Source organism: Struthio camelus, chromosome 2 (assembly GCF_040807025.1).
Source record: "Struthio camelus isolate bStrCam1 chromosome 2, bStrCam1.hap1, whole genome shotgun sequence".
NCBI lineage: Eukaryota > Metazoa > Chordata > Aves > Struthioniformes > Struthionidae > Struthio > Struthio camelus.
The window spans coordinates 24,641,033-24,668,297 of record NC_090943.1 but is presented as its reverse complement, the minus strand read 5'-3'; the positions used below and the strand labels follow the sequence as shown (position 1 = coordinate 24,668,297).

Here is a 27,265-nt window from a genome sequence, read left to right as displayed (position 1 = left end):
CTAACAGCATAGCCCTGAGAATATACTGTCTTCAGCTAGGAGCAGGATTAGTAATCGCACAGCAAGTGCTACCGCCCGGTTGTAGGAACTGCAGTAGATGATAACTTTTTTCCACTCTCCCTTTTTCACTCGAGTCAATTTCATTGTTGTACTTGTTTTTGTTAGACTCTTGGGGCAAGATCCTGATCTCTACAAACAAGATAAATTCAAAGTTGCTGCACTATAATCTGGTTGTTAGTTCAGATCAGAATATGTCTAAAAAGGGGAAGTTTGAATTCTAGCAACACATCTTTTGTTCATTGTTAAAGATTGGTTTTGGTAACAAACTTTACTCAACTTAGTATAAAAAAACAACCCAAACCTATGTTTTTGGTTGGTGGCTTGTCTTTAATTTATTCACAAATCATCTAAAGCTTGTTCTTTCAAGAAGCCTCACAGAAATGCCTGGGATCCCAATTTCTATGGAATGAAAGATAAATTTTAATTTATGACATCATATCATGTCAAACCACAAAAAATATATGTGGAAGTTTGTGAGAAGATCTCAACAGGAACTCACCAAAACACAGGCAGCACTGCTCATTAAGGCCCTCAGATTAGAAACAGCTACATCAGATGCATCTTATTTGTTCCTTTAACCTCTGAGAACAATATTTTTAAATAAATTCTTAAAGAATATGTTTGCAATTGTAAGAAATGTTGTAGCACCAAAGGGAAGACAGTACCTATAAAAACACAAGACCAGACCTTGCACACACTAATACTGTGTAGTAGTACTGGACTGGCAAATTTGTACCATGCAGCTAATAAAAATGATGAGGCTAAAGAAGGAGCTTTTTTTGACTTTGCCTGAGATCTTCGGTCAAAAGCATCCTACAAAGTGAAAGATACTACAATTTATTAACTGGTGAAAAACACTTTAGATAGAAAGGAAAATCTTTTTTTCTTTCTTGTGCTTAATTAGGTTAACACTGTCTTTCTGCAACAAGGGAACAGTTAATTAGCTAGTAAATGTCTTCCTCTCAATGTGATAACATATGGGAATTTTCTCCACAGGATTCTTTCACCAGTGTACGTAGTGTTCTTTAATTATGACAGATTAAAAGAACCACACTATAATGACATATTTTTAAAGAAGCACTAATATATGATGACAATTGATACATATATAGATCCCTTTGAATATTAGACAGATTTTTATATATACTTTTTTTCCATAGATTCTAGACCATCAGTATCTTCAGTAGTAAATTATTACAGCAAAGGTTCAAAAATAGCCTTCAGTGATTAACAGGACGCACCCTTATTCATGTACATATATGCTTGCTGCCCTGTGTCCTGTACTTTGCTATTCTGAAATAATTGTTTTGTAGCTGAAATCATAATCAAAGGATTTCAGCGGAAGACATACCATGAAAAAGCCACAGAATATTCACTCACAATATTCTGCATATATTTGCAAATGCCATATAATTCACAAAGAGCACTGGATTGCAAATCCCTTAAACAGATAAGGAAACACGATTTCTGAAGACAGAACCTATTTAACATTGTTACCCATCACGTCAAGCTGTTCCATACCTTTGATCAGTCCTTTTGCCCCTCTTCACACCTTTTGCAAGTACCTTTTGCAAGTTTCCTAATTTTACTATCCCCCACAGAAAGCATAAGCTACAGGAAAGGATCCAAGTACTTTAAGAGAGCTAGGTTCTGAGAGCCAAGAGGAGTCAAAGTCTTTAGCCTGCTTTGGGAATCTCAGCCAGATATCCTGCTGCTTACACAAAACCTGAAGGAAGCTGCCTCTGTATTCTGTTCCCATCTGAAGCAACAGATAACATTATATATTCGACACTTAACTTGTGTATTTATGCTGTTCGGTGCTTTGAAAAGCTAAAATAAGGAAAGGATGTTTAAATTCTTGCAATAATGACTGAGCATCTAAAGCCATATTAGCCATATTCTGCTATGACAGATGGACCATTATTTCATTGTTACAGGCAGATTTCACATAAGCCTCATTAGAATTTAGTCTCGTTTATGTAACAGATGTAATCATTATCAAAATGCAGTGGAGAGGAAGAGCAAACTCAAAAGGCTAAAAAATCATCAGAAAATATATTGCCTGACAATGTCATTAAGAACTATGGCTCTTCTCCACCGAGCTCTTCCCTTCTGACAATAATGCTCCTGTCTCAGCTTAAGTGAAATTTAAAATAGAAAGCAGTGGCTAGGGAGAGAGGGATGCTGAACTCCTTTTCATGTACCTGCAACCTGATCTGGCCAGTGGCTTTGAGATGCTAGGCTTGTAAATACAAATGCAGTGGTGCAGCTTCTTGTTCCTCGCTCCTTTTGAAAAATAGGTGGAAATGGGGTTGAAAAAAAAATTTTCTAGTTCAAAACTTGCTGTGTTTTGGGTATAAAACAAAACATTTTCTATTTTCAGTTCCCTATCACTCATTTCCTTTTTCTTCCTCAATGGAAACTAAATGAAAGGGCTGAACCCTAATCCCTCTTCGCTTCCTGAGTGAAACACAAAAATTTAGCCATAACGAATATGGCATACACCAGTTTTTCTATATTCTTCTAAGTACATACTGTAGTACAAGTTTAAGCTAAAGCCTTGTCCTGTAGCTACTGACTGCAGTGATAAGAAATCCCCTTTGCTAAAAAGCTATCTCTACGTTCATCCACTACACTAAATTTGAACCCCTCCTGGTATGCAAAAGATATACAGTAGTTTTAGCATTTGGAACACAGCTTTCCCTGCAAGATGTTTAACAGACTACTGGTTAAACTCGAGAAGTGTTGTTTACTCCAGAAGTGTCTGGAATCAGTTATGCTTAATAAATTGGATACCTTGCTTTTGATGGGATAATAAGTAGAGCTGTGTTTTCCTAAATCTTCTGACTTTGAGCCAAACTCAGCTTTTTGAGGGGGGGATTTGCCATCAAAAACATAGATTTTAAAACAGGCTTTTCTACCATAGCATATCAATGCTGAGGAGGCTGCTACTAGGCTTCCCCTTGTTTATGTTTCCTCCAAACTCAAGAGATCTGCAGCTTTGTTTATGTTTCCTCCAAACTCAAGAGATCTGCAGCTCTGCTATAAAAGAAGAAGCATGCCCAAGGAAGGGAAAATAATACAGACAGTAAACAATACTTAGAAGTATTGCTTTGAAAATCATTGGGGGGAATTGGTGGCTTTTTTTGCTTTTTGCTGGTATGTTTAAAATAATTATAGAATACTTTCCAAGTAGAAAAACTAAATAGCCTGTCATGTTGCTGACAAAGTTGCAACTTTTATGAGTTAATTTTGATTAAGCCATGAAATAATTGTAGAGCATATGAATCCTTTTATCAGGTGGCAGTTCATAAAAACCCATTTTTTGAGTACATTCCTTCCAGAATTCTGTTTGGTAGTTTCATTTTATAGGTTATTCCAAGCATATTCTTTGAAAAATTAAAATCATGAGCTCTTTAAGACAAGTAGAAAAATACAGGCTTCTAAACGGACTCCCCTTTTACGAAGTATATTGTCTCACACTATGCTGAACTTAAATATACTATAAAATACATTATATGATATTAAAATATATATGTATTATAATTTACACGTTGAAAGGAACCCCCCTGGCAGTAATAGATGCTGGGTACTGACCAGATAAGAAGCAGCCTGCAGAAAAGGACTTGAGTCAAGCTGCAGAAGAGTCAGCAGCAGACCCTGGCAGCAACGAGGCCCAACAGCATCCCGAGCTCACATCGAGGGAAGTGACTATATGCCTCAGCTCAGCACCTGTTAGACCATGTCTAGAATACAGTGCCCATTTTGGGGGGCTCAGCAGAAGAAAGGCATTGATAAATTGGAGTGAAGTGGTCAGGGCTGGAGCACTTGCCTTGTGAGGAGAGTCTGAGCACCTGGGGCTTGTTCAGCCCGCAGATGAGATGGCTTTGCAGGGGACTGAAGCCCACCAGTACCTGCAAGGAGGTTATCAAGAAAATGGAGCCAGGTTCTTCATGGAGGTATATGGTGGAGGATGACAGGCAATCGGCATAAATTGAAACAAGAGGGACTGCAGCTGGCTAGAGGGACAAACTTTGTTCTTTGAGAGGACAATCAAGCATGAGGCACATGAAGACACAGGTTACCTAGAGAGGTTGTGCAGTCTCTGTCTTTTGAGGTTTTCAAGGCAAGACTAGATAAAGGCTTGAGCAACCTGGTCTGCCCTCACACTAACCCTGCTTGAGCAGGAGGTTGGACTAGAGACCTCCTGATATCTTTTTCAACCTGAATTATCTTCTGATCCTAAAAAAACAAAAAAAACCCCAAACCACTATACAAACTAGCAATAAATTATTAGTATTAGAATAAAAAAACTAAAATTGTACACCCTTTGAAGATGCATGATGCCACAATACCTTGCATTCTGGCTGTCTATTAACCAACGCTGAGAACCTCATATCTTTCAATTTAACAATACTGTACTATAGTGCTACACAGGATTTTCCCCATTGCTAATAGGTCTGTATATAAGATTTTTGGCAAACCAATCAGAGCTACATTATATCAGGCTACACTGGAGAACTGTGGTACTCAGCATCTGCAGCGTGTTAGTGTGGATCCCTTGGCATAACATTGGCTTATGTTACCTTTGGAGTTCATCTTCTAAGCATTAATATATAGGTAACTTTCCAAATTAATGTACTGCATTGGACTCAAGAATTTTCAGGGTCACATGAGAACCATAAGATTGTGTCAAAATCATGTTAAAAACGACTCTCAAAAATAATACCGCAAAAAATAATACTGTAAAAAAATAAAACTGTAAATTCCCATTTAAAAAATTATCTTATATCTAATTCTGCAATACTGCATCAAAAACCAAGTTTCTTCTCATAAGAAGAGCATAGAAACAACACGTATCACACAATGCACCTGTCACTACCGCACACATTCTGGACTCTATATCTTGCTTTTTACCCAGGAAAATCATCTCAGGATCATTGTCAACAATTCCCTAAAAGCTCCAACCCCTTGTGAAGAAGTAAGCAGAAAAAATCAAGCAAAGGGCAGAAAGAGATGGAAATTATAGGGGATGACTTACCTTTATTTGCATTATATTAATAGGAGAGCTTGTCTGACAGTGCAATGGTCCATGTGTCTGAATATGAAGAACGTAAAGAAGAAATTCTTCTCTACTGGACACAGGCCAGCCAACATGGAGAACTGTACTGTTGATAGCACTTGGTCCTATATTGTGCAGCTGTCAAACAAATATCCTCAGTGTACTGCTTCCCATGGCAGCAAATAATAACAAAAAATCACAGCAATCACCACTTAGAAATTTTCAAATTCTTAACGTTCACATGTCTAAAGTGCTTTGGAAAAGAGGTATAAATTATTATTCTCATTTTATTGATAGAAATACCTGTGACAGGACCTTCCCATGTTATTTATAAAGCCAGTGGCGCATCTGGGAGACCAGCCTGTTTTGTCTGAGTCCATATTTAAGAAACCCATAATCTTTCCCATTTTTTCCTACATATGAAAGACCTGGAATTACCTAAAAACAAAAATAAAAAAATCTAACCCCTAAACCAAAGCATACTAGCAAAACACATTATACAAACATGTACAATGATCATTAACAGAAAATACTGGAAAATAGTAGCTGAAACTTCAGGACAGAAAAGAATCACATTTCAGGGTGCAGCAATAAAAAGTTTTTAGCAGGATCCTCAACTAGTTTTTGTGGTTAACAACTCTTATTTTCAAACCTTCTCCGTTCAAGTTTCTCCAAAAGAAAAAAAGGAAGTAGTATTCCTAGAGTAACATCCTAGGAGAACATTTTTTCCTGGGAAAATGAGTAAAAATAGAAATAATAGAAACTAAAAAACTATGGGCTATTAAAATCGTTTTCGTATATGAGTTTATAATTTGGAAAATATCTGACGACCGCATTAAGTTTGGATATGTGCTCACACTGGGTATGAGAGCTAAAGAAGCAGAATGTCACAGCAGGAAGGAACAGTGTAGGGACCTTACTCAAAGTTTCTAGAGATGAAAAGAGGCCTCCTTTTTAAATGTACAGTATTTTTGTGATTCATGGGCTTTATTTAGAACCAGATAAAATGCACTTTCAATACTGAATCTTCTTCAGTAAAGGGTTTTGGGGTGGGGCTTAAGGTTTTTAATGCTTTGCTGCTATCAATAAACCACCAAAAAGGCTTCTTTAATCACTGTAAGTATTTAATCACTCTAACTATTCAAGTGTGCTTGAGGTCACACATATTGCTCTACCAACATTCCAAATGGGTGAGACAGAAAGATTTGTTACAGATTTTTCAACACAGAGAAATGTTTTTAGAGGAGGAATTCACAAATAATATTTTGTATTTTATAGTCTGATTCACTGCAGTTCAGTATTAGTCTTGCGAAATTTTAACCTCACTCAAAGCACTTGTTTCTAACCTAAACTTCTTTCCTTTTTTCATTTGTGAACGACCAATAGAAAAAATAACAACAAAGGATACAAATACGTATACTTCAAAAGAGTTTTGAGTTATTTTCAAAAGAGTATTTCCTGGGCTATGAGATAATATTACATTTACATCTCTACATTTTTTCAGTTAGCGAAATGTTAAAAGAAATATATTCCTTCCTGTTCATAACATACATAGCTTTTAATAAAAATTCAGTGAATTCACTGGAAACGTTTGACATGGACTCTAATGAGCTTGCATGCACTGTTTCTAATTCTGTCAAACATCTAAAATATTTAGAGATGCCTTAAATGTCAAAGAGATTCCCAGCATAAACTAGTGTTTCCACCACTAACATGAATAGGTACTGGAGTTGTGAATTGCCTGATTAAATCTGGACCATGTGCTAAAGTCATAAGATTTACATATTCTGCACTTTATCTAGTTGTAGGTAAAGACAATGACCCACATGCATCAGGATTTCAACAGGAATAGTATCAAGTCCTAAGGAAACATATGTCATTTTTACCTCATAGATGTGTTCTACTAAAGGACCAATTTCTTCTTCTTTTGTAGGTTCATCTTTGGGTTCCCAGTTGTGAAGTGGCAAAATAATTTGTGGAGGGTGAGACACCCTAAAATATATAAGAAGGATTAAAATGGTAACTGTTGCCAGTTATCAGTGATATTACCTTTAGGCAAAATTTAGACCACCGTAGAAAGCTGAACTCTTAAGGATATTTCTCTGGAAAGGACATTTCATTTAAGGCAGATCCATCAGAATTAGGTGAGGTGAACAACATGATGCTTCCATAAAGCCCTACCAAAGCCTTACAGCATTTTAGTTTCATACTGCCCCTGAAGGATGGCCCTTTCCAAACAAGGAAGTGACTCAGGAGAGATCATTCTCCCTCGTGAGGTATCTGAACAGATTATCCATAGAACTAGAGTAATGGTAGGTAAATAAATGTATTTTCTCTTTCTCATCAAGAGCATGTAGGTGCTTAATGCTGTGCATCTTTCTTCCCTGCAATACAGTTTTTAGTATCGGAGATATTTATTTAAATGCTCTTACTGTAAATTCCTCATAACCTCTGTTATTAATCCTTAAAAAAGTCTGTCCAGGCAGTCATTTACTGCATTTTACAGATGGGAAACTGAGGTACAGATAGGGCAAATTACTTCCATGCAGTCACAATGGAAACTGATGCATCAAGAAACTGAATTCAAGGCTAGAGCCTGAAATACTGCAGGATACCTCCCCATCTGCTTGGCAAATAAAGTGGCACTTAGGGTGATTGCCTGAAAACACTGTTGCAACACTCAAAATCTAAATCAAACATAAATAAAGACAGTGACTTAGACTATGACATCTGTCCACTATTTTGCTACTTTATTACTTTTCCCTTTTCTGCCTGACCTCTAGAAAGGACCAAGCAGCCTCCTTCCAATGTTTCTGTTTGAATCATCAGCATTATTTCTGATAAAACTTGGAAGCTCCCTGAATGGGTCGTGTTCAAGTATTAACTTTAACCTTGTTTAACTGTTGAGATCTTAGGAAATCAGATCCCAAGAATTTCTCTTAGCATCATAGGTGAATTCTGGCCCAGATATCTGTCATCTACTTGTGTTGGAGGTAGCTCTTGGTATGAAAACACTAAGTACTACCCTTTCTTTTCAAGGGTCAGTTCTCACTCAGTTTTGCTGGTCTCCAGATTCTTTAGTGTACAAAAAAGGCATACAATTTCAATAAGTGTTCTGTCAAAGCTGGAAGTTTGCTGACAGAACAAATTTAAAACAAATTAAAATTGCTAATGAATTTTTTGCAGAATATAGTGTTTGACTAAAAAGAGAAGATAATAATGATGGACCTCTATCCACTGATGTTAATTGACTTTCCATTGAAACTAAACATATAAAGCACCACTCCAAGTGCAGTTTGCCCACTGAGAACGGAAGACTATTTTTGTTGTGAATGCTGACATTTTCAAAATATTTTTGGAAGAAAAAAGAGTTCTTGTGTCCAGCTCTAATGTCAGGTACCATGAAATAAGTGTTTGAGAGAAACTTGTCTACAGCATACAGCTTCTTAAAATAACATAGGATTCTGGAGAAGAATGACTCAATACCATCTGGCTGAAAGTACAAAACTTCATGAAATTTAAGGCATCCTGGAGTATATTTCTAACTCAAAATAATTCCCCAGTATTCAAAAGGCCAGAAGTTCCTACTAACAAGTATGCCAGAAGACAAATTTACAAGCTAAAACCAAATAATAAAGAAAATGAAACATATTCATAAAAAGCCATTTTAAATGAGGTACTTTGCCTAACTTGCTATATTTCACAAATGGCCTTGCTTTACAAGAAGTATTTTAATTATAAATCATCTCTGGAGAATAGGAACTTTCCTGTGTTGTTAGAAAAGCCCAGACATAGGGATCCTTAAGCTAACATAAAAATATTGCAAGACACAAAGCGTACATAAATAAAAAGAAGCAGGCAAAGTTTTAAAGACTTGTGTTTTCTATTATATTCCCTGTGCAGAGTCTTTCTCATCAGCAGAATTACAAAGTTAAATGTATGCCTTTAATTAAAATGATTATTAAGTCTATAAGGATATGCACATTTTTGGTAGAGTTTACAGAGTTTTTTTGAGGACTTCTGATACTGATGTAAAAGAATTAAAATTAGATCAAATAGAAACACTCTCTGTTTTGGTTATTTTATTTTGCATTTCACTTAGAGTATTTTTAACATTTGAATGATTTATTAGATGAGGATTTTTCCTAGACTTTTAGGTGCTCAGTCAACAAGATTGTTGAAGAATAAAGTAAAGGAAGTACATTCTACAAAAAGTGATTCATGGGATATTCAATAAGAATTCTGCCTGCTTCAAGTCCTCCTAACACAAATTACTTCCTTCCTCAACCCCTCATTCCTCCACTGCTCTTTCAGCAGTAGGAATCACAACTGCAACTGTAAAACTGTAAACAGTTAAACTTCTTATGGAAAAAAAAGGTAAGTAGAATAATCAAATCTCAACAGTTAGCAAAGGAATTACTCATTGAATAAACTACCTTACATTTCTTCCTTTCTCACAGAGGTGGTATTTACATGCACCCACTGTACATATATATTTTATATATATATATATATATATATATATATATATATATATATATATGCATGTGTGCATCCACATAATTTGCTAACTGTGTTTGGTTTTACTCAGTAATATATATATTGATTTCAGTCCCACTTCATCACTAAGCCCAACTCTACACAGAGGAATAGGGAAACCAATGCAGGATGTTTCCCTGCTCAAATGTGGACACACTCTCATATTTTTATCTAAGAAATACTGAGCAAATAGTTCCTTTGGAGCTGAGTATGTTTCAGCATATTTGAAATAATTAGCAAGATCAAAAAGCATTTGGGAATTTTCCTTTGTACATGCATGCTATAGTTCATATGAAAACCAAAGGACTTAAGAGGAAAGGAAGTTATTCAATTAAATAATTTCTTTGCATTTAACTGCCTGTTTTTTAGCACTATAGACAGCAATTCAAACCTCTCTTTCCTTCTTGTGGGCATGCTCTTTTTAACATTTGAGGTTGTTTTTGCAGTTTTTCTGTGCCTATTTATTACAGAGCTTTTAATTAAAAAGAACTTATTATGGCATAGAAAGAACATGATGGTAAAGAACCCAAAGAGTTTATAAGATTCTTTTATGAAACTGATGAGCAACTTCAATGAAAAAATCAGAATCTGCAGCCCTGAAAGCAGCCCTTACTGAAAAGTCTCATGTATCCATAACCATTTTATTTGTGCATTGAAACTCTAGCCATTCCCTAACCTGGGTGCCCACCCATGGCTAACAAACACCTTTGAATCTCATTCTCTCAGCCTCTACTTCTATTTCTGTGTTACCTTCTCCCTCATTTTGTATTTTTCACCTTGTTAGTATGACACTTTCTCCTTAGCTCATTTTTTCTGTGACCACTACTAACAACTACAGAAAACGAAACTCTAATCTTATTTCTGTTCTTGTTAAATGAGTTATCTTTCTACTGCTCCTTTTCAGAAATGTGAGCATTAACCTATGCTTGCATGTCCTTTTGTGTGCCTATCCTCTCCTTTCTATTTATCTCCAACATTATTGCTAGTCTTCTTAATCTGGAAAGCACTTAAAAATTGTGATGAAAAATACTTTAGAAAACTCCCCAATAGTCTTAGTTGAATATTAGACCAGAAAATATGATCTGCATGATCTGCAAAATTGTTGAAATCTTTTCTGGCTCTAGGTTATCAAAGTATTGTCTGATAAGTAATTATAATAAATAGATTTTTATAAATCCATAAATGCATAACTAAATGCATTTTTTATTTGCATGCATCTAAGGTAAGGAGGCAGGTGGCAGCCCCTAGAGGTCCATCATAAAAGAGACTTCAACGCTTCGTGCACTAGCCAGGTCTCATGGCCTGACTATGGGAGTAAAGCTGGAGCATGTCCCTCCTGCTCTCCCCATGCAGTGCTGAGCATGGGTAAGGTCCAGGGCTATAGTCTGAGAAGGAGAGATGGAGGAAATCTGAGATCCCAGACAAAAAGCATTTGGGACAATTATTTGCTTTAAAGAACATCCTGCCGACTCCGTCCAGGATGCCAAAATAGAAGTCTAGTTCAAAGACTTTACAGGGTAGTCTGAGATTCTTATCAACTAATTGCATTTTATAGGTTCCTAAACCAAACTGCATGTGAGAATACAGAAAGTAGGAATTATAATCCTCAAGCAATCCCAGTGCCCATTTATTTTCAGTATCCCTGTATAGTGGACAGACACCTGCTTCAGACAAAAATGTAAGAAATCTACAGTATTAGCTGCTTGTACTCCAGTCATAGTTATAGCTCATTCCTTATTCATCCTCTCTCCCAAGGTCTCACTATGCTCCCTGTTAGCATATGCATTGCCATAAAACATATGCCTCATCATTCCAGTAATAAAAACAGCAGATTCTTCTTTGGTGTTCAGAATTAAGTGCATAGATGGTTTCACAAGCAGACCACACATCCAAACAGACATTCTTCATTAGCACCATCCACGGACACAGTCTGAATGCCCAGACAAAATGTTAGCTCCAACTGCTGTTATTACAGTCTAGGATTCTAGTGTTGCATTTGCATAGACATCCATAAGTGTAATGGAGTTCACGTGGGCAGTCTTGCTTTACACGACAGGATAAATCCTTAGTAGCTCCATCCTGCAAGGCTTACAGGGTTGAGACACCTTGAGAATTCCTTGGGTTCCCAATTCCCTTGGGTTCTTGGTGGATAAGGCCCTTGAGATTATAATATATAGAAAGGTTCACTACAAAAAATAGTTACTGTTAAGAATTGAAATGGTGGAATACTTACCCTCTGATCTGTACTTGAGCCATAGCACTGACGTTGATATGGAGGTTAACTAAATTGCTGGTGGGATTAATCTTGTTAGAACTGGAAGAGATGTGCATATGGGTTAAAAACAGCTATTTAGCAGAATTTTACACTGTTACAGATACAGCACTGAGAACCTACAATGTTTACAATTAGGAAGTGGTGCCACTGGACATTGTACAACATGTGGCTTGTTGCAACACTTAGTCTTGTAGGACTCTGGTATTTAAGTTCGATATTATTTATGTTCATCATATGTTTAACAACATAATCAACTCAAACTTCCATTAAAGAATCCTATGCCTGGAAATGATGATACAAATGTATTTAGCTCAGAATATCATGTAAATTACCTTGTTCAATTTAGGTATCTGTATGTATCTGAGTATCTGAACAGAATCCAAAGTTGCTTCATATATTGGAGGAAGGTAGCGTTAATGAGTAAGATAGCCTTTGTTATAATAAGATTGCTTTTATGACTCTCCAAGCTTGTAACTTCTGCATGACAGTCTCTAAGGAAAAATAACTGAAGTAAACTGTTTCCTCTCCTTTCTTTTTTTCTCCCTTCCCCCATCCAGAGTCTTCACACTTTAAATCCCACTTAGCAGTGAAAATAGATCCTTACATTTAAAGCCTGGTGCTCTCATTCATTTTGCTGGCTTTTCTTACTCCAAATCTTTAGTAGCCAAAGATTCTTTCACTTCAGCAGGCCTATTTGTGTGACTATTGCCCTCTCACGCAAAGAAAGGTTTGTAGGTACAAATTCATGGAGACAGTCAAAATAACCATCTTGAGATTTAGAATTTATTTAATTATGGGATTAATGATACTAAGTTTGGAGTTGTTTTTCAAGCAAGCCTGGAAGGGCTTCCTTGCCCCACGCAGACTAAATGTCTATTCCCGCCACAGTTTACTGTTATCACATCTGGGTAGCATCAGTCAAATGAAAACATTCAGAGCAGGCCAGCATTCCCAGTGTCTGACTCCTGAGGAGTGAAGGGCAATACTGCTTTGATCCAGGCCTTCTGGTTACAGACTGCTAAAATTAGGGCAGCTCTAATTTGTTTGTAAACTAATGCAGATTCTCCTCAAACATTAGCTGAACTTTTGATGTAATCCTCCTCTACTGGCATTGCTTTGAGCTGCAGTCACTTAAAATTTGCTTTTAAGTACAAAAATGACTATGATATTAATTTGTCAGAACAAGCTGTTCTCCAATTTGTATTATAGTAGTACTTTCCATAGAGTTAAAGCACAGATTTTGATCGTATATATTTGTTATTAAAATCTTGTTTGTGCATTCTGGAATTTTGTACAGAAGCTAATAGTTTAAATAAAAGTTTCAGGACATCTCCCTCTCTAGAGAGTCTATACCTGCATAGCAAAATCCACATTAGAGAAAGAATCAGATGTGAAGGCACTACTCAGCCCCTTGCCTACTTCCTATAAGTAATGAGCCTCCGTTCTGCAAATCAAAATACTTATTTTTCACTTGATGTCTCTGAGTAAATTAAAGGTCTCTCTGTAAAATAACTCAGGCCAAGACACAAATTCATACATGTTTTCTGCTTTTTTTTCTTTCTATTTTGGGTCATTTCCTCTTTCTGCTCTATGGTCTTCTGTTACCTTAATTTTTTAAAGATTGTTTTATCTGTTCACTATGGAGGTAAAAATGCATAAACAGTAGTGCTGCTTGGGAAGGAATGTACAAAGCAGTGTGTTTTTAACTATAAGGTATATTCCCTACGCAAGAGGCTTTGCTTTTTTTGAGTGCTGTTCAGCCTTTTGATGTCAGTTTGTGGAAACTGCCCTGCCTTCTTGATAGTCCAATAGATTTTCTTCCCTTACAGTTTACTGAGTCACACTCATGGGGTCAGTATGAGATGTTTCTATCTCCTGAAGTTCAAATTTACTTCTCAGTAAAGCCCTGACACTTCTTCCACCAAAATGACCTACCCTCAACTCTTCTTAAGTAGAAAGATCTACCCCAAAAGCTTTGAACCTCTCCATCTCACAACCGGAAAAGGGTGGTCAGGAGAGCTTCTGATACACATTTCAATCTTACAACTGTATTGGTTGACCTGACAGTGGACAGTGATCTGGATGGTGGACCTATAACACAAAAACTATTTAGGTATAAGGCCTGCCCATACACCTCTTTGACTTCCGTGGTGTGCCAAGTGCTCCGTGTGTCTACTACCCTTCCCTAGTTTATGAGCCTTTCTGCATATCCTTTCCCTACTGAGTTACATTCTGAAAACACGACTTACACATTTTAAATGTCTCAGTTATTTACTACAGTGAGCATGATCAAGGCCCTCATTAAAGGCCAGACATTAGCAATTAAGTCTCTGTGTGGGGGGCAAGAAAGGCCTCATGAGGAACACCAGTGTATATTTGATGAGGACAGATGTAGCAAAACCCCTGCCACCTACTGAAAAAGGCTCGGGTTTGTTCTTGCCGTTATTCTAACTCAGTTACTCTTCTCTGGAGAGTTCTGCACCTTTTTATCCTTGAGAAAGAAGTATTGCACAGCATAAAATAGAAGATTCTCCAGCAGTAGTGTTTCACCCCCATAAACGTGGAGAAAACTAATGAAAAAATGACAAAGATTCACCTGAATCAAACAAATAGTTTTCTCTCTTCATGCCAGTATCTTGAACTAGATCCCCTATAAAATTTTAACTTTTGACTTTCAAGAAACATTTTCAAATATTCAGGAAGCATAAAAACCATTGACAATATTATTTTTAAGAAGTTACCACTTTAAAAAAAAAAAGGAGAACTGTTGAGCAGCTTTAATTGCTCTCCTATTTTCTACGTCGCTGTGAAGAAGTGGCAGGATGTTTTTCTTCAGAGGATGACGTGTTTTTAAACACTGCACTCTTTTACAAAATGGTCACTGTTCATTAATGCTGAAGTGGAGAACCAAGTGCAAATTTGGCAGCTCTGTGGAAGAACCTCAGAACACTGACCAAATCAGTTAACCTGAATTTTAATGAGGTAAAATCCTCAGAATAACCCTAAGGCTGATTTATCTAATTATCTAACAGAGCTCTACATCCTTCTTCTACAATTCTCCTGAAGAAAGCTACCATAGGAAAGTCCATGAAATAACTACTGACATTGAAGAGTTACAGTGAACTTATGAATTAAATTCAGATATTGTCAGGAATTCAGAATTTAAATAACCATATGCTTGATAAAACATCTAACCTTTTTATTTGAAGCTCAAAACTGATGTTGAAATCGGCATTTTCAAAATGCTGAACAGAAAATCGGATGCCTGTAGAGAACTGGGAAAGAAATGAAACAGTTAGCAAAAAAGGCAGGTCCTCCTCCATTGAGAAAGCAGTATTATTTAATGTTGCACTTGATGGACTTGTATGGGATATTGTTATTTTTCAAATCAGCATTTAATAATATCACTTAGTCAGTTTCAGGAGAAAACACCGCCTGTGTACTTCAACAGATGTAAAACTTGACTGGACAGAGGAAAGATCAAGAGGAAGAGATAATCATGTGCCTAAGAACAAAATGGTCCTTTCTTCACTGCTTTACACTGACAAACCAAAAGAAAATAATAGCTGCCTGGCACCTCTCTGCCCTGCCCCCACCCAGGCATGCCTTAGGCCAGGTCTCCAGGGCTTCCTGCTCCTTTAGTTGTCTTAGCATCTCTGTCTATAACTGTGACATAAGAGCTGCATGTTTTAGGTGTAGTGGGGCTGACTGATCACCTGTTTTTTCTTTAGAGACTAAATCAGTAGAAGCTTGATGTTTTAATTTGATTTGCCTTGGGTTTTTTCATTGCAGTTTCTGAGAGCCATAGTCCAGTTAAGAGGAATATGACTTCAAAGTTATATTTGCAGTTCAGTTTGCCACAACTTCCAGCTTCTGACCGGTGAAGGTAAAGGGTAAACTGGTAACTCCCCAAGCTAAAAGAGACGAGGTCTTCCACCACTGCACTTCGCGTTTATGGAAGAAGGAAAGATTTCAAGTCTTCAGACTCTGAGCCTCCCTGCTCTGATGACTTCCATTTGCTTTGCAAGAAGGATGCAGAGTAAAGCAGAACAAGGTAATTCAGAAGACAGAATGGAATTCCAGGGCTAGTTAAACAATGGATATACAGCAACATACGGTGAGGTCTCTGTAACCCTCTCGTTGGACACAGATACAGCCCTGGTATGCAAGTGGTAGGGGAGGCGGGGAGATGCCATCTGTTCTCCACATTAAATTAATAAAATTGCACCCTGATGTTTAAATTAATCCTTTTAATTGCCTGCTTTCAACGGCACGTGTTTTGAATTTGGCAATTTTTGAATTCTGAATTTTGCATTGAGTCAGAGAGCAAAGTATACAGCCCGTAATTCTGCATGACTTCTTATTCTCCCCTGTATTGCCTGATGGTAGAAATTCCTGCCAGATAACTTGCACATTGTGCTTTCTTTTTTTAAAAATATGGTTAAATATATGTGGAGAAACAATCACCCTGAGAAATTCATCAAATGGCATTCGGAAACGAGGATATCAGGGCTTCAGTTCTGCAAATATTTCAGTATATTACACTTGAAAAGCTTTTTTTTTTTCATTTTAATTTTCTTGTTTGGAAAAAAAAGAAAAAGAGTTGTCTGCTTGGCATGCTTTTCTTGGCATGCTTGAGATAGTGTCATCAGCAACACAGCAGGACACAATAATGTACAGTCTTCTTTTAGGCACCACGGTTCAATATCACTGAAGAGGAAAGATTTTCTTCTGTACTTTACACTGCTTGTAGAAGGGGGGGGGGTCACACCAATTGAGCAATTTTTCGTTTTCAAGTCATTGTTAATTTTTTTAAATCTTCACTTAATTTTCTCTGTTTCTTCACTTGCAGTGATGGATCACTGAATTTTAATCCAACTGCAGAACTAGCCTTAGTTAACGTGTTTCAATTACTTCCTTCTGTTATCTTGTACTGAAAGCAATGGCATCAGCCTAAAAGAAATGGCAAGTTCAAGTCTTAGCATTCTGATCATTTTAGCATTGCAATTATAGCTAATCTCTCTTTCTGGAAGTAAATTTTTTAAGATGAAAAGATAATGCTCCTTAAACTAAACAGAAACAGAGTAGGTGACCTGGAATAAAGATGTAAGCTATTGGTATGGTCACTTTTTGAAGATGATTTTAACAACTGTCCTGATACTTCATTCAAATTTAAAAATAATATAATAGGTTTTTTTTTTACTTTCTGAGAAAAAGATTTCCAAATATGGAATTCAAGATTTTTCTCACTGTTTTACATCAGTCTGTATAAATTTGTTTCCATTTCTAGCAGAAAAAAGAGTCAGTGAACTCAAGCTACTTTTCATAAGATCTAACAGAGCAGACATGAACTGCAGTTCTGATGATCTATTACATCCCTCACATCCTAGGCGTAATCCCTTATTTCATACTGACACGTACTCCTACTGTAGGGCTCTAATGAGCTGCAGATGTTGTTTTTGTGTGGTCATATGACTTTGCGAATATCAAGTAGCCCTTGACATTGCTACTAACAAAGTGCCAAGGATGCTCACCTGTACTTGCTGAAAACCCACTGAGGCCAAAGGAGTTGAATTTGCTTGAACTTGTAGTGAGTCTGGCCTAGTGATCACTGGACCTCCTTATTTTAGCCAGAAGTTCATCTTTTCATACTAGTTTCATTTTAATTAAATTTTCCAATTGAAGTTAGTTTTGTTGAAATTACATTATTTGCTATGTTAGAAATATTTATTTTTGAAATACGTGACATTTATTACTGGTAGTCTCTTAATCTGTTATTATGTTCAGTAGCACCTAGGAATATGCTGGAAGACAGATGGTTAGTTTTTTGTTTTTTTTTGAAGTATCTTAAAGTGTATATGAAAGATATAGCATCAGTGGTCTTGAAGAATGAATTTGGTACATATTAAGAAACACGCAAGATCTTCCAGGCCTCCCAGTTATTTAATCTTATTTCTAGTCACTTCCAAAGTTTATTCAATCCTTGCCCTCCCCTGCCAATAATGAGATTGCAAGTAGAGACATCACCCTAGCAGAATTTCTAACAAAACCTACATCTCACTTGCTAAGGCCGTTCAGCAGACATCAGTGACAATAAGGACTTAGGAAGCTTGTCAGTTTGATCCGTTTCAGCATCATAAATAAGTACTTTGAGTGTCTTTCCTATTTCCCCGTAAAATGGTATCACAGAGATCTCATTTGCGTTTTGGGCCATATGGTGTTGTGATTTTCTTTTCCTTCTCTTTTTATCTTTCTCTTCTGCAACACAGATATAATTATGGAAAAGGTTAAGTGCTGTTTGTGGGCAATGATTTCATGGTCAAGGATTTTCAAAAAGCCAGAGATCTAGCAATTTTGCTGATAATAATGCATGTTGAAGATGTGAAGTGGCAGACAATTCTGTAAGTCCACTGAAGCAGTAATACCCCTTGGGGTACATCACCAAATCCTGACATAAGACTCATACTCTGAATCTGGTCTTAAAGCCTTCAAGAACTCTAGGGATTCAGGGTGCTGAAAAGATATTACAGTGACTCAGTAGTTAAGAATTTTAGGAATGTTTGATTTTGACCTAACCTTCTCTCTCCAATCCTTCACAACTTCCACAAAAAGTCCCTTTCTGACTGAACATTTTGAGAATAACTGATCTCCTGCCAGAGTAGGATTGTTTTGCAAAACTGGAAATGGATCAGAGCAGCCTGTCATGATTTATGCAATTTGTAGAAAGGGCTGGTATTTCGCTGTTGGAAGTATGTTTGCCATCATAAAAAGGTTTGGACTGAAAAACCTCAAGTTCTGTTACCTTTACTAAGTTTCCAGGAGAACTGGTTTCAAAGATCAAATTATGCTTTAAGCTTTCACTCACTATAATCAAACATTTTTGCCATCTGGCTTTGTAACGGTATATCTTCATATGCCTTTATATTCAAGCAGTGGAGTCTTCTGTTATAAGCTAGAACATACTTGAACATGTTATGAACTCCTCTGTTTTATACTGCTACTTCCAAGTCTCTCTTTATGAAGTATTTATTTTGCTTAGGCATATTTGCTAACTGTGCATTTATGGAAGCCCTAGACCTGATTCTGAAGAAAAACAGAATTAGTATGATGTGAAAACTTATCAGGAGACAGGAGAGAGCAGTACCACTCCAGTGGCCACCTAATGGCATTCCCCAAGTCCTCATACTGCTACCATTTTGGGTTAAGGATGATGCGGAGACAGGGCTGAGAGTAAATCTTTGGATTCACAGGGAGGAGGGTGCAGGGCTGTAGCCTAACATCTCCATATGCAAACCTCTCCATTGCCTCTGTTTATGACAATATGCACACCACAAAGACAATCTGCTCTTAGTTTGACATATGATGTTAGTGAGTCTCGTGTTTAGCCTTCCTTTTTTTCTTCTTCTTTTCTAAACGCATAGGGTTTTATGTCCTTCCTACCACTCTCTCCCAATCATCTACAATACCTGTCCACTTTTATCTGTATCTTGATAACTTGCTTCTGCCATGAAATTAACCAATAAACAAGTCAGCAGATATCTGAATTTCCTTTTTTTCTGGTAAGAGGAATTATCTGCCTTGATTTGGGTTTTTCTAGTGTGTCGGCATATTGGTGTCTCTCATCATTCCATTTTGAGAACTTCATTCTTCAGAATGTTTTCAATTACTCTTTCTTTTTAGGGGTTTCATTTAGTAGAATAAACCAAAAATTTTTAGCCCTCTTTTTTACACTCACTGACTCCCATGTCTATCCATTTTGCCATCTAAGCGCAATGTCTGTTTCAGCTATTTACAGTCCCACCTTCAAACTTACAGTCCATTGTAGTCTTACAGCAGCTCCAATACGAAATGCAAACAGTGATAATTTTCCATTAAAAGCTACTGTTTATTGCCCACATATGTTCATGCAGTTGACTGTTTCTTTTTTATTAGGGCAGCTGTTTACGTAGGTATAAAAGCTTGGGTTAAAATTTCTATTTCTAGTTAAATACTCATAGCATTATGCCCCTGAGTTTATGAGCAGTACTGGAATTCTTCTGAAGGGGAAGCCATGGAAGAACATTCCTGGGTTCAGTACTACTGGGGTTTGCCCTGAATTGTTCTGCCAAGAAACAGGGACAAGTGATGACATCAGTGGAATGGGTAGCGTTTTTTCCTTATCTCTAAATATGTTTAATCCTTATTTGCAGTCCATCTTCAGTCAGTATTCAGCTCCACTTTTGTCTATCCTGCTAATGTTCCACCTACACGAGCAGAACAATTTACAAATAACTGTCCTAGAAAAATTTTTAAATGTTGTTAATAACCTGAAGTAAAACTTGACTCCAACCTCATTTTCACTGATGTAAATCATGATTTAAACTTGTAAGGGAACACTAATACATGTCACTTACTATACATATCTTAAACAGAAAGAACACTAAAAGGCAGAAATGAACACACACATCATGGATTGAGATTCCCTTCTCATTACACTAGTGCAAATCCTGTGACACCAATGAGTCTAATTTTCTTTAGAATAATAGTGAAATAAAAAACAAGCTCTAACATCACTAAGCTTTAAACACGTCAGATTGTTAGTTTTTCAGAAGCATAGTGAAGGCTCTTACTACAACAATTTCTGGTCCAAGTAAATAATTTGTTTTAGGTACTGCTTATTGGGACGCATTCTGCTAACTGTTTTCCATTTGCTCCCCTTTAAAATTCAGTTAGATAAAAATCAGCAAATGCATCCGGTTTTCCCTTACGTTTGCTCCAGCCACCATGGGGTTCCCAAGATCACAAACCACCATTCTAGTTTCATTTTCCATCTTGTAATCACAGCTCAATACACGCAGCGCCTGTAACAAAAGGACACCAACACGGAGGTCAGAGATCACAGGGAAATGTATCCAGCTGGGAAAGCGATGCCTTTTTCACTGTGACATTTCTTTTGATTTTAGACACCTGCTCAGCGCACTATCAAAACACATAATTGCTTATCATCAGACAATGGGGGAAAACTGACGCCAAGGAAAAACAAATGGGAAAAGCAACCCAGTACTTTAAGAGCCAGGATGAGATCACTCTATTTCTAGTTTTAACATGCCGCTTTGTTGTAGTGAATGACTCCTATAGCCACAATGCCACAATGAAGTAAAACAGAGTAGATAAAACTGGATGAAGGAAATAGGCTTCACAGTAATCACAACAATTGCATTATCTGTCACTAGAAGTCTCTGGAATGAATTTCTGGCATAGCAGAAGCTTGTTGCAGAACAAGCCTAGAATTTTATTTTCCAACCTATGGTAAAGTACTTAGAACAGCAGACACTTCTGCAATCATAAAAACTGTTACTTGTGTTCATAATTTAGTAACAAATGAGATGGATTTTAGAAGTTAAGGTTTTCACTGTTTACAACAATAAGCAAAATTTAACTGGTTTCCTAGCTGCTACTCTTTCAGAGTCCACTTGGCTCTTAATGCGTTACATAGCTTTTTCCAGTATACTGTCTCCGAGAAACTGAGGAACAGCATATTGGAGTGATTCAGTGACTTGTCCACAGTCAAATAGAAGTTTCTGGTGGAGCTGAGAAAAAGATCTAGGTACCACGCTCAAACTTTAACTAATTATGTGGCCTTGCTGAACATTTCCCAGTTTGGGAATGCAGGTTTGGTGGATAACTTTGGGGATATACTCACATAATTTCCCTCTAAAGCTCTACCTGTAAAATGTGTCCTGTGGGTTCTTTTTCCTTTATCGCTAGTTGCGTCATCTGTATTCAAAATAGACTGTATAGAGGGAGGAAGAGCTCTAACGTGGTAGAAGTTAGGAGATATACAGAGTAAGACAAACCAATAAAACGTCCTGTTTTTTTTCTCTCTGGCATATTCAATAAGAGAAAACACTTGCATATATGCGCAGAAGTAAGCTAGCTTTGTCAAAGCAGCATGCACCTAGAGCTGTGGCTGTAGGGCTCTCCCACCATCTTTCATTTCTGATTCTCACAGATTAAGCAATACATGCGAGGTCACAGTCTTTGTATGAAAGACCTGGGTAACTTCCAGCCCACTGACTGCCAATTCATTCCTCAACTGTAACAGCCACTGTAGACACGCTGATCTTATCTTTTCCTGAGATTAAAAGAAAAGATAGGGCATGTCCTAGAAGAAGCCCACGGGAAGCATGCTCTCAGTACACTCCTCATTTTACAGTGACACTTTAACAATTTGCTGAAGGAAACAAAGTTTGTTACATAGCAGGTCCAGGAAATTAATAGCCATTCCAAGCTCCTCTCAGGCAGGGAGTGGGGGATTTGTACACTCTTTCCAGCTGGTTGATTAGGAGTGGGAAGCAATTCATGGGAGGAGAAGGGTTGCTAACACAGTTAAAATCTCACTTTTCTGGAAAATTGTTCATTTTAGATTGGTGTGTGGGTTTATAGTTTTGTTGTAGGGCTTTTTTTAAAAAAAAATGCTGTCTAAACATTATAAAATAGACTTTCATCTATATTTAATACTTTGCAGTTTCTTTATAAATGCTGTATCCTGCACCAGTGCAAAGTACACCAGCCTTTATCACACGTTTCTTTGTCGCTTTTTGTCCCTCAAAGGCTGAACCAATAGATGAATTTTGCAGCAAAGTTTTAGGCAATTCAAAGGCTATGGTCTTAGACTAAAATTGGTTAATGACACAGAATTTATATGACCAGCATCATAAAAGCTGATTTGTGCACTATAAAGATTTGATGAAGGGTCAGCTGTGATAGAAGTCCTTCAGGATTGAGATTTATTGCCTTTTTTTTCTCACTGATCACCTTTTTAAGGTGGTTAAACACAAAACAGGAAAATTAAAAGCAGGCAGGAAGCAAGCAAGAGGAAAGAGACTTACACACCCAGCATTGTCCAAATTATTGATTTCACATGTAACTCAGCCAGACAGAAGGTTTTGCCACAAAATCCTTCTAACTGCCACTGGTAGCAATTTATATTTTTATAGTAACACATGGCCTTCTTGGCAGTCTTGAGCTGCAGCAAAATCCCAACAATTAACACATGTGTTCCCAGGGTACATTTTAACTGGAGAATGATTGGATGCTCCATGTAATCCAGGCAGCCTACAAACTTAAAATTCTTTCTGGTGGTCTTAGTGACGAATTACTAATTGATGCCAGAAGAGGTAAGCACCATTTTTACAGAGTAAAATACCTCTTTCCCTTGATCAGCACCTTCCAATATTATTGTTCTGAGTAGAAGTGGATAGATTAGCTATCTATCTCCATTACAAGGTGCCAGAATCTAGTTTCTCATCTAATAGATGAAAGCATTTGTCCTTAAGAGGCTCAAATCATGTCTCATTTAGCCAGCAACCTTGTACTTATAACATGAATTTTCAGGTAAGATGAGAAGGTTGCAGGTCTTTTTCCTATTTTAAAAGAGTATCACGCTATAATTCAGAATAACGTGGAGCTAACGATCAGATACTATCCACTGCAAAGTAAGTGTAGTTGTGACTTGCCACAGCTCTGCGGCTCCCACCCTTAGCAGAGACAGTCATGCCAAAATACATCATGATTTTGGTATGGAACGAATAGCTATGAAGGCTTAAGTATTTATCTGATTTACTTTCACTAATTACTCCACGAGAGCTTGAGTTCCAGCTATTGCTATTAAGGCAGAACTGAGATGTTCGATATGGGAAGCTCTTTCACTGGGCTAAGGACTAGTGTATAGTATTCAGTCAATGGCTTGGGGCTCCAAGGTACAACCATGCTTCTGTAGTGTTAGAAGGTACCTACAATGAGTGTGTACTGCGTCTGGATCTATTGTTGATGTGGAAATGTGAGGCAATGTAATGTGATTATTCTTTTTTTCATTGCACCTAATTCCAGTCACTCCACACCTCCTCCATATGGACACATATGTGAATAGAAAAACTTACGTTGGACAGGAAGCATTTAAGGAATAAATTTGTTTCTCTATTAGCTAGACTAAATCCAGAGTAGCCCTATAATAAAGTAGCATAATATCTTGTAAAATTATTTTGAAATATGGCAGCATAATGGAATGATTTGCTCTAAAGTTTTTTTGGTCGCATCAGAAATATAATAAGCGATTTCCTTGGCTCATTACATTTCATTTGTTCTGCCCTCAGTCTAGCTCTTTTAGTACTGCTGGCTCAGAGGTGAATATTACCTCTGTCTTAATACAAGGAAGTCTGCAATGTGGAGAAAACCTCAATTATAAGTACAGAGAAGACTGTAAACACTGATACAGTGAAAGTCAATGAAATCCTTAGTTATGGAGTTTTAAGAGCATGATGGCAACCGTACTTATCACAATCCACCTGTTCACTGAAAGTACTGTGTATTAAATAAAGTACATTTCAGGAGCAATCACACACACCCAATTGGCAAGGTCTGCACGAACACAAAAATAAGAGGTCAAATCTTGACTACACTGCAACCGACAACAAAACATTAGTTTTCATCTATGATCCATGTCTCCAAGTGCTTACAGACCAAGAGATCTTTTCCTTGTATACCTCAGTGTTTCCTGCATACCAGTGTGATAAGTTCTTCTAAACTCCTGGTTCAGATTGCCATAACTTTTTTGTAACCTTATAGTTATAGTATATAATTATATTTAACTTTTTATAACCTTTTTTCAAACATTATAGTTTCAATTAATTGAGTTCCTCTTTAATTTATACTCAATTATACTATCAGTATAAAAAATTTGGTCATGACTCTCAGATACCTAAGATTCTGCTTACTCTGGAAAAACAATTGAAAATGTCTGCTAATTCTCGTTCTGAGTGGCCAAATTACTTACTCTGTACATTTGCCTACAGGATAAAGTGAATGAGAAAATTGAATGGGAAGGATATAAAAGAATGTTTGAGTTATAAAAATACATGTAAATTTTTCCATTCTAACTTTTCTTTTTCCATTATAAAGATTGTATATTCTTCTTTGTCATGTTCACAGCAGTTTTAGGTGACATATAGCAGCACAGAAAAGTGACTGAATACAGACAACAAGAGCTGACTTCTATCAGGAGTTAAATGAATGACAGCTGTTTCGTTTTTGTCTTTTTAAGGAAAAGTACAATATCAATTTCTCTTTCAAATGAACATTTTGAAGTGAATTTTTGAGTTTATTTAATGCAACCACAGCATTATGAAGACCACTGTTTTCAAAAATATAGTTTTACAATTTAAAAACTTACAGAAAGAATCAATTTGTTTTCAGTACCATACGAAATCCTTGCGAAAACCATATCTTCAGTGCAGAGAGAAAGACCATAAGAATGATACAGAGAGTAAGACTAATGTTCTGATATTTCTTGAAAAGAACATAATAACAACTCTTTGAAAATAGGGAGGGAAATTAAGAAAATATGAAGTAAAGAAAGACTGCTGTAGTGAACCAACTAAATGTGCGGAAAATAATAAATTTGGACTAAAATGGACTATAAATCAAGGAGGATTCAGAATGGGACTTGTGAAAAATTTTACCATTCACAAAAACTGAAGGAAGTGAAAAAGTTGCATTATGTTTCCTGAACTTTCTTTTTCTTTAGAAAAGAAAAAGAAAATTAACATTCCTCCCTAACTCATTCTAACTTATCCTCATTCACCCAAAACACCAGAGACTCTCCCAGCTCTTCCTTCCTTCCTTCCTCTCTCCCTGAGTCTACCCTGCTGCCACTATAAAATTCAATTTTTGCCTAAACTATTGAAAAGCCCTGAGTGATTTCTGTCCAGTCCAACTGATAGATAAATGCAAATATGTGCTATGGGCTTTGGATCAAGTGCCTCCCCTGACATCCTTTGTAACAGCCAAAAGAACAGTCAAAGGTTTCTAAAGAGCAACAAAGGAAAAAACTATAACCAGTTGTAGTATGTTAACAAGAACGTAAGTTCTCTTACGTCTTACGGATCGTAGTCTGAAAAATCAGAGATTACGCTAAAAGAAAAAAAGAAATACAGAGAATAGGAAGGAACAGGTGTTTTTACTTATTTGTTTTGTGCACACAGATGTGCTTCTGAGAAGTGAGGTTCCAGGTCATTTCCATATTATCATCTTCAATAACTTCACTAATTCTTGTCATTCTTTTTTTCAAATTGAGTTAAAATCCATTAGTAAATACACTTACAGAAGTGTAAGAAAATACCTTGTAAGCTACTTTCAACTTTGTTAAAAATATTTGCTTTCAGAAAGGAAATTAACTTGCTTTCTCCCACTCTCACCCTTGAGGCCCTTCTGAAAATTCCAGGCACTGATAGAAAAAAGAAAGTTCATGTTGCAACAGATTGGGAGATTTATGCGCAGATGAGGTGATTCAGATTTGCTGTCCAACAGAGAGTACTTAAACACTCTGCTTGTTTGCAGGATAGTGTTTCATCTTTGCTCTTAAAAACAAACAAACAAACACAAAAAGGAAACTGCAAGTTCAGTACAGCCCAGCTGGGCTGAAGTCTACATCAGCTGTTCTGTGAATACTGGCATATTTTACATTATAATTGCTTTTTTTGACCTAGCTGTAAGACAAAATAATCAACTAGAAAGGAATTCGACTTTGCTAAGTTTCATACTGCAGTTAATGATCAATTATCCAGGATATCAGAGACTAGGACACCTTTAATAACGGAAAAATACTGGTGTGCTGGAGTACAAGACAGAGATGTCTGAGTGCGGGGGAATCAGCAGGGCTTATTAGCTGTGGCTAAGAGCTGGTACCAGGACATCCAAGGTTGGAAGCACTCAAGTGGTTCTGTTCTGCCGTTCCCTGGTACTGCTGGGGTTTACTGGTTCAAAATCTGAATGACCTAAATAGTTCTAGTCCTAAAAGAAGAAAAGCAGTATTTGTGCGGTTCTGTGCCTAAGTCAATAATGAGTAGCTGAATCTGAGCTGGCTCTGAATAGAATGAGCCTGACTTTTGCATCTCTGGTGACATGGCCAATATTCAGCCTGTGTTATATGAGCAAGGATAGTTGAGAGCTGATGGGATCTCCCCTCCCAAGAGCCAGCTCTCTGCTTGCTGCTTTCAGCTGGCACATCCTGTGCAGGTTAACTCTACTCTCACTTCTTCTGATTTACTATCACTTACATTTTGATTTTCATTTACCTTGTTATTGCGTTCAACCCCAGTGTAATCTGCTTCAGGAGGGATCTTTATATGTAGCTCAGCTTCATAGGCTCCTTCCCCATCATTCCTTGGATTTATTATGAGCATGACACAGTTTTCTTCTCCAATTATGAGCTGATCTTTATCTCTACACAGAACATACTACTTGTCAGGAGTTTAAAAAAGCACAACGAAGTTATAAGCAGAAATAAAGTA

At 37.0% G+C, this 27,265-nt stretch overlaps 1 protein-coding gene across 1 annotated transcript in view; it reads right to left on the bottom strand.

Moving 5' to 3' along the window:
• ITGA8 (integrin subunit alpha 8) overlaps positions 1-27,265 on the bottom strand; it is a 110,911-nt gene that overhangs the window by 28,387 nt on the left and 55,259 nt on the right. The window contains exons 20-25 of the mRNA XM_068934689.1: positions 27,050-27,197; positions 20,684-20,776; positions 15,132-15,211; positions 11,895-11,975; positions 7,009-7,114; positions 5,102-5,260 (exon numbers count right to left, since the gene is read on the bottom strand). Of these exons, the coding sequence (XP_068790790.1) occupies positions 5,102-5,260; positions 7,009-7,114; positions 11,895-11,975; positions 15,132-15,211; positions 20,684-20,776; positions 27,050-27,197 (667 nt within the window). The remainder of the gene's footprint in view (positions 1-5,101; positions 5,261-7,008; positions 7,115-11,894; positions 11,976-15,131; positions 15,212-20,683; positions 20,777-27,049; positions 27,198-27,265) is intronic.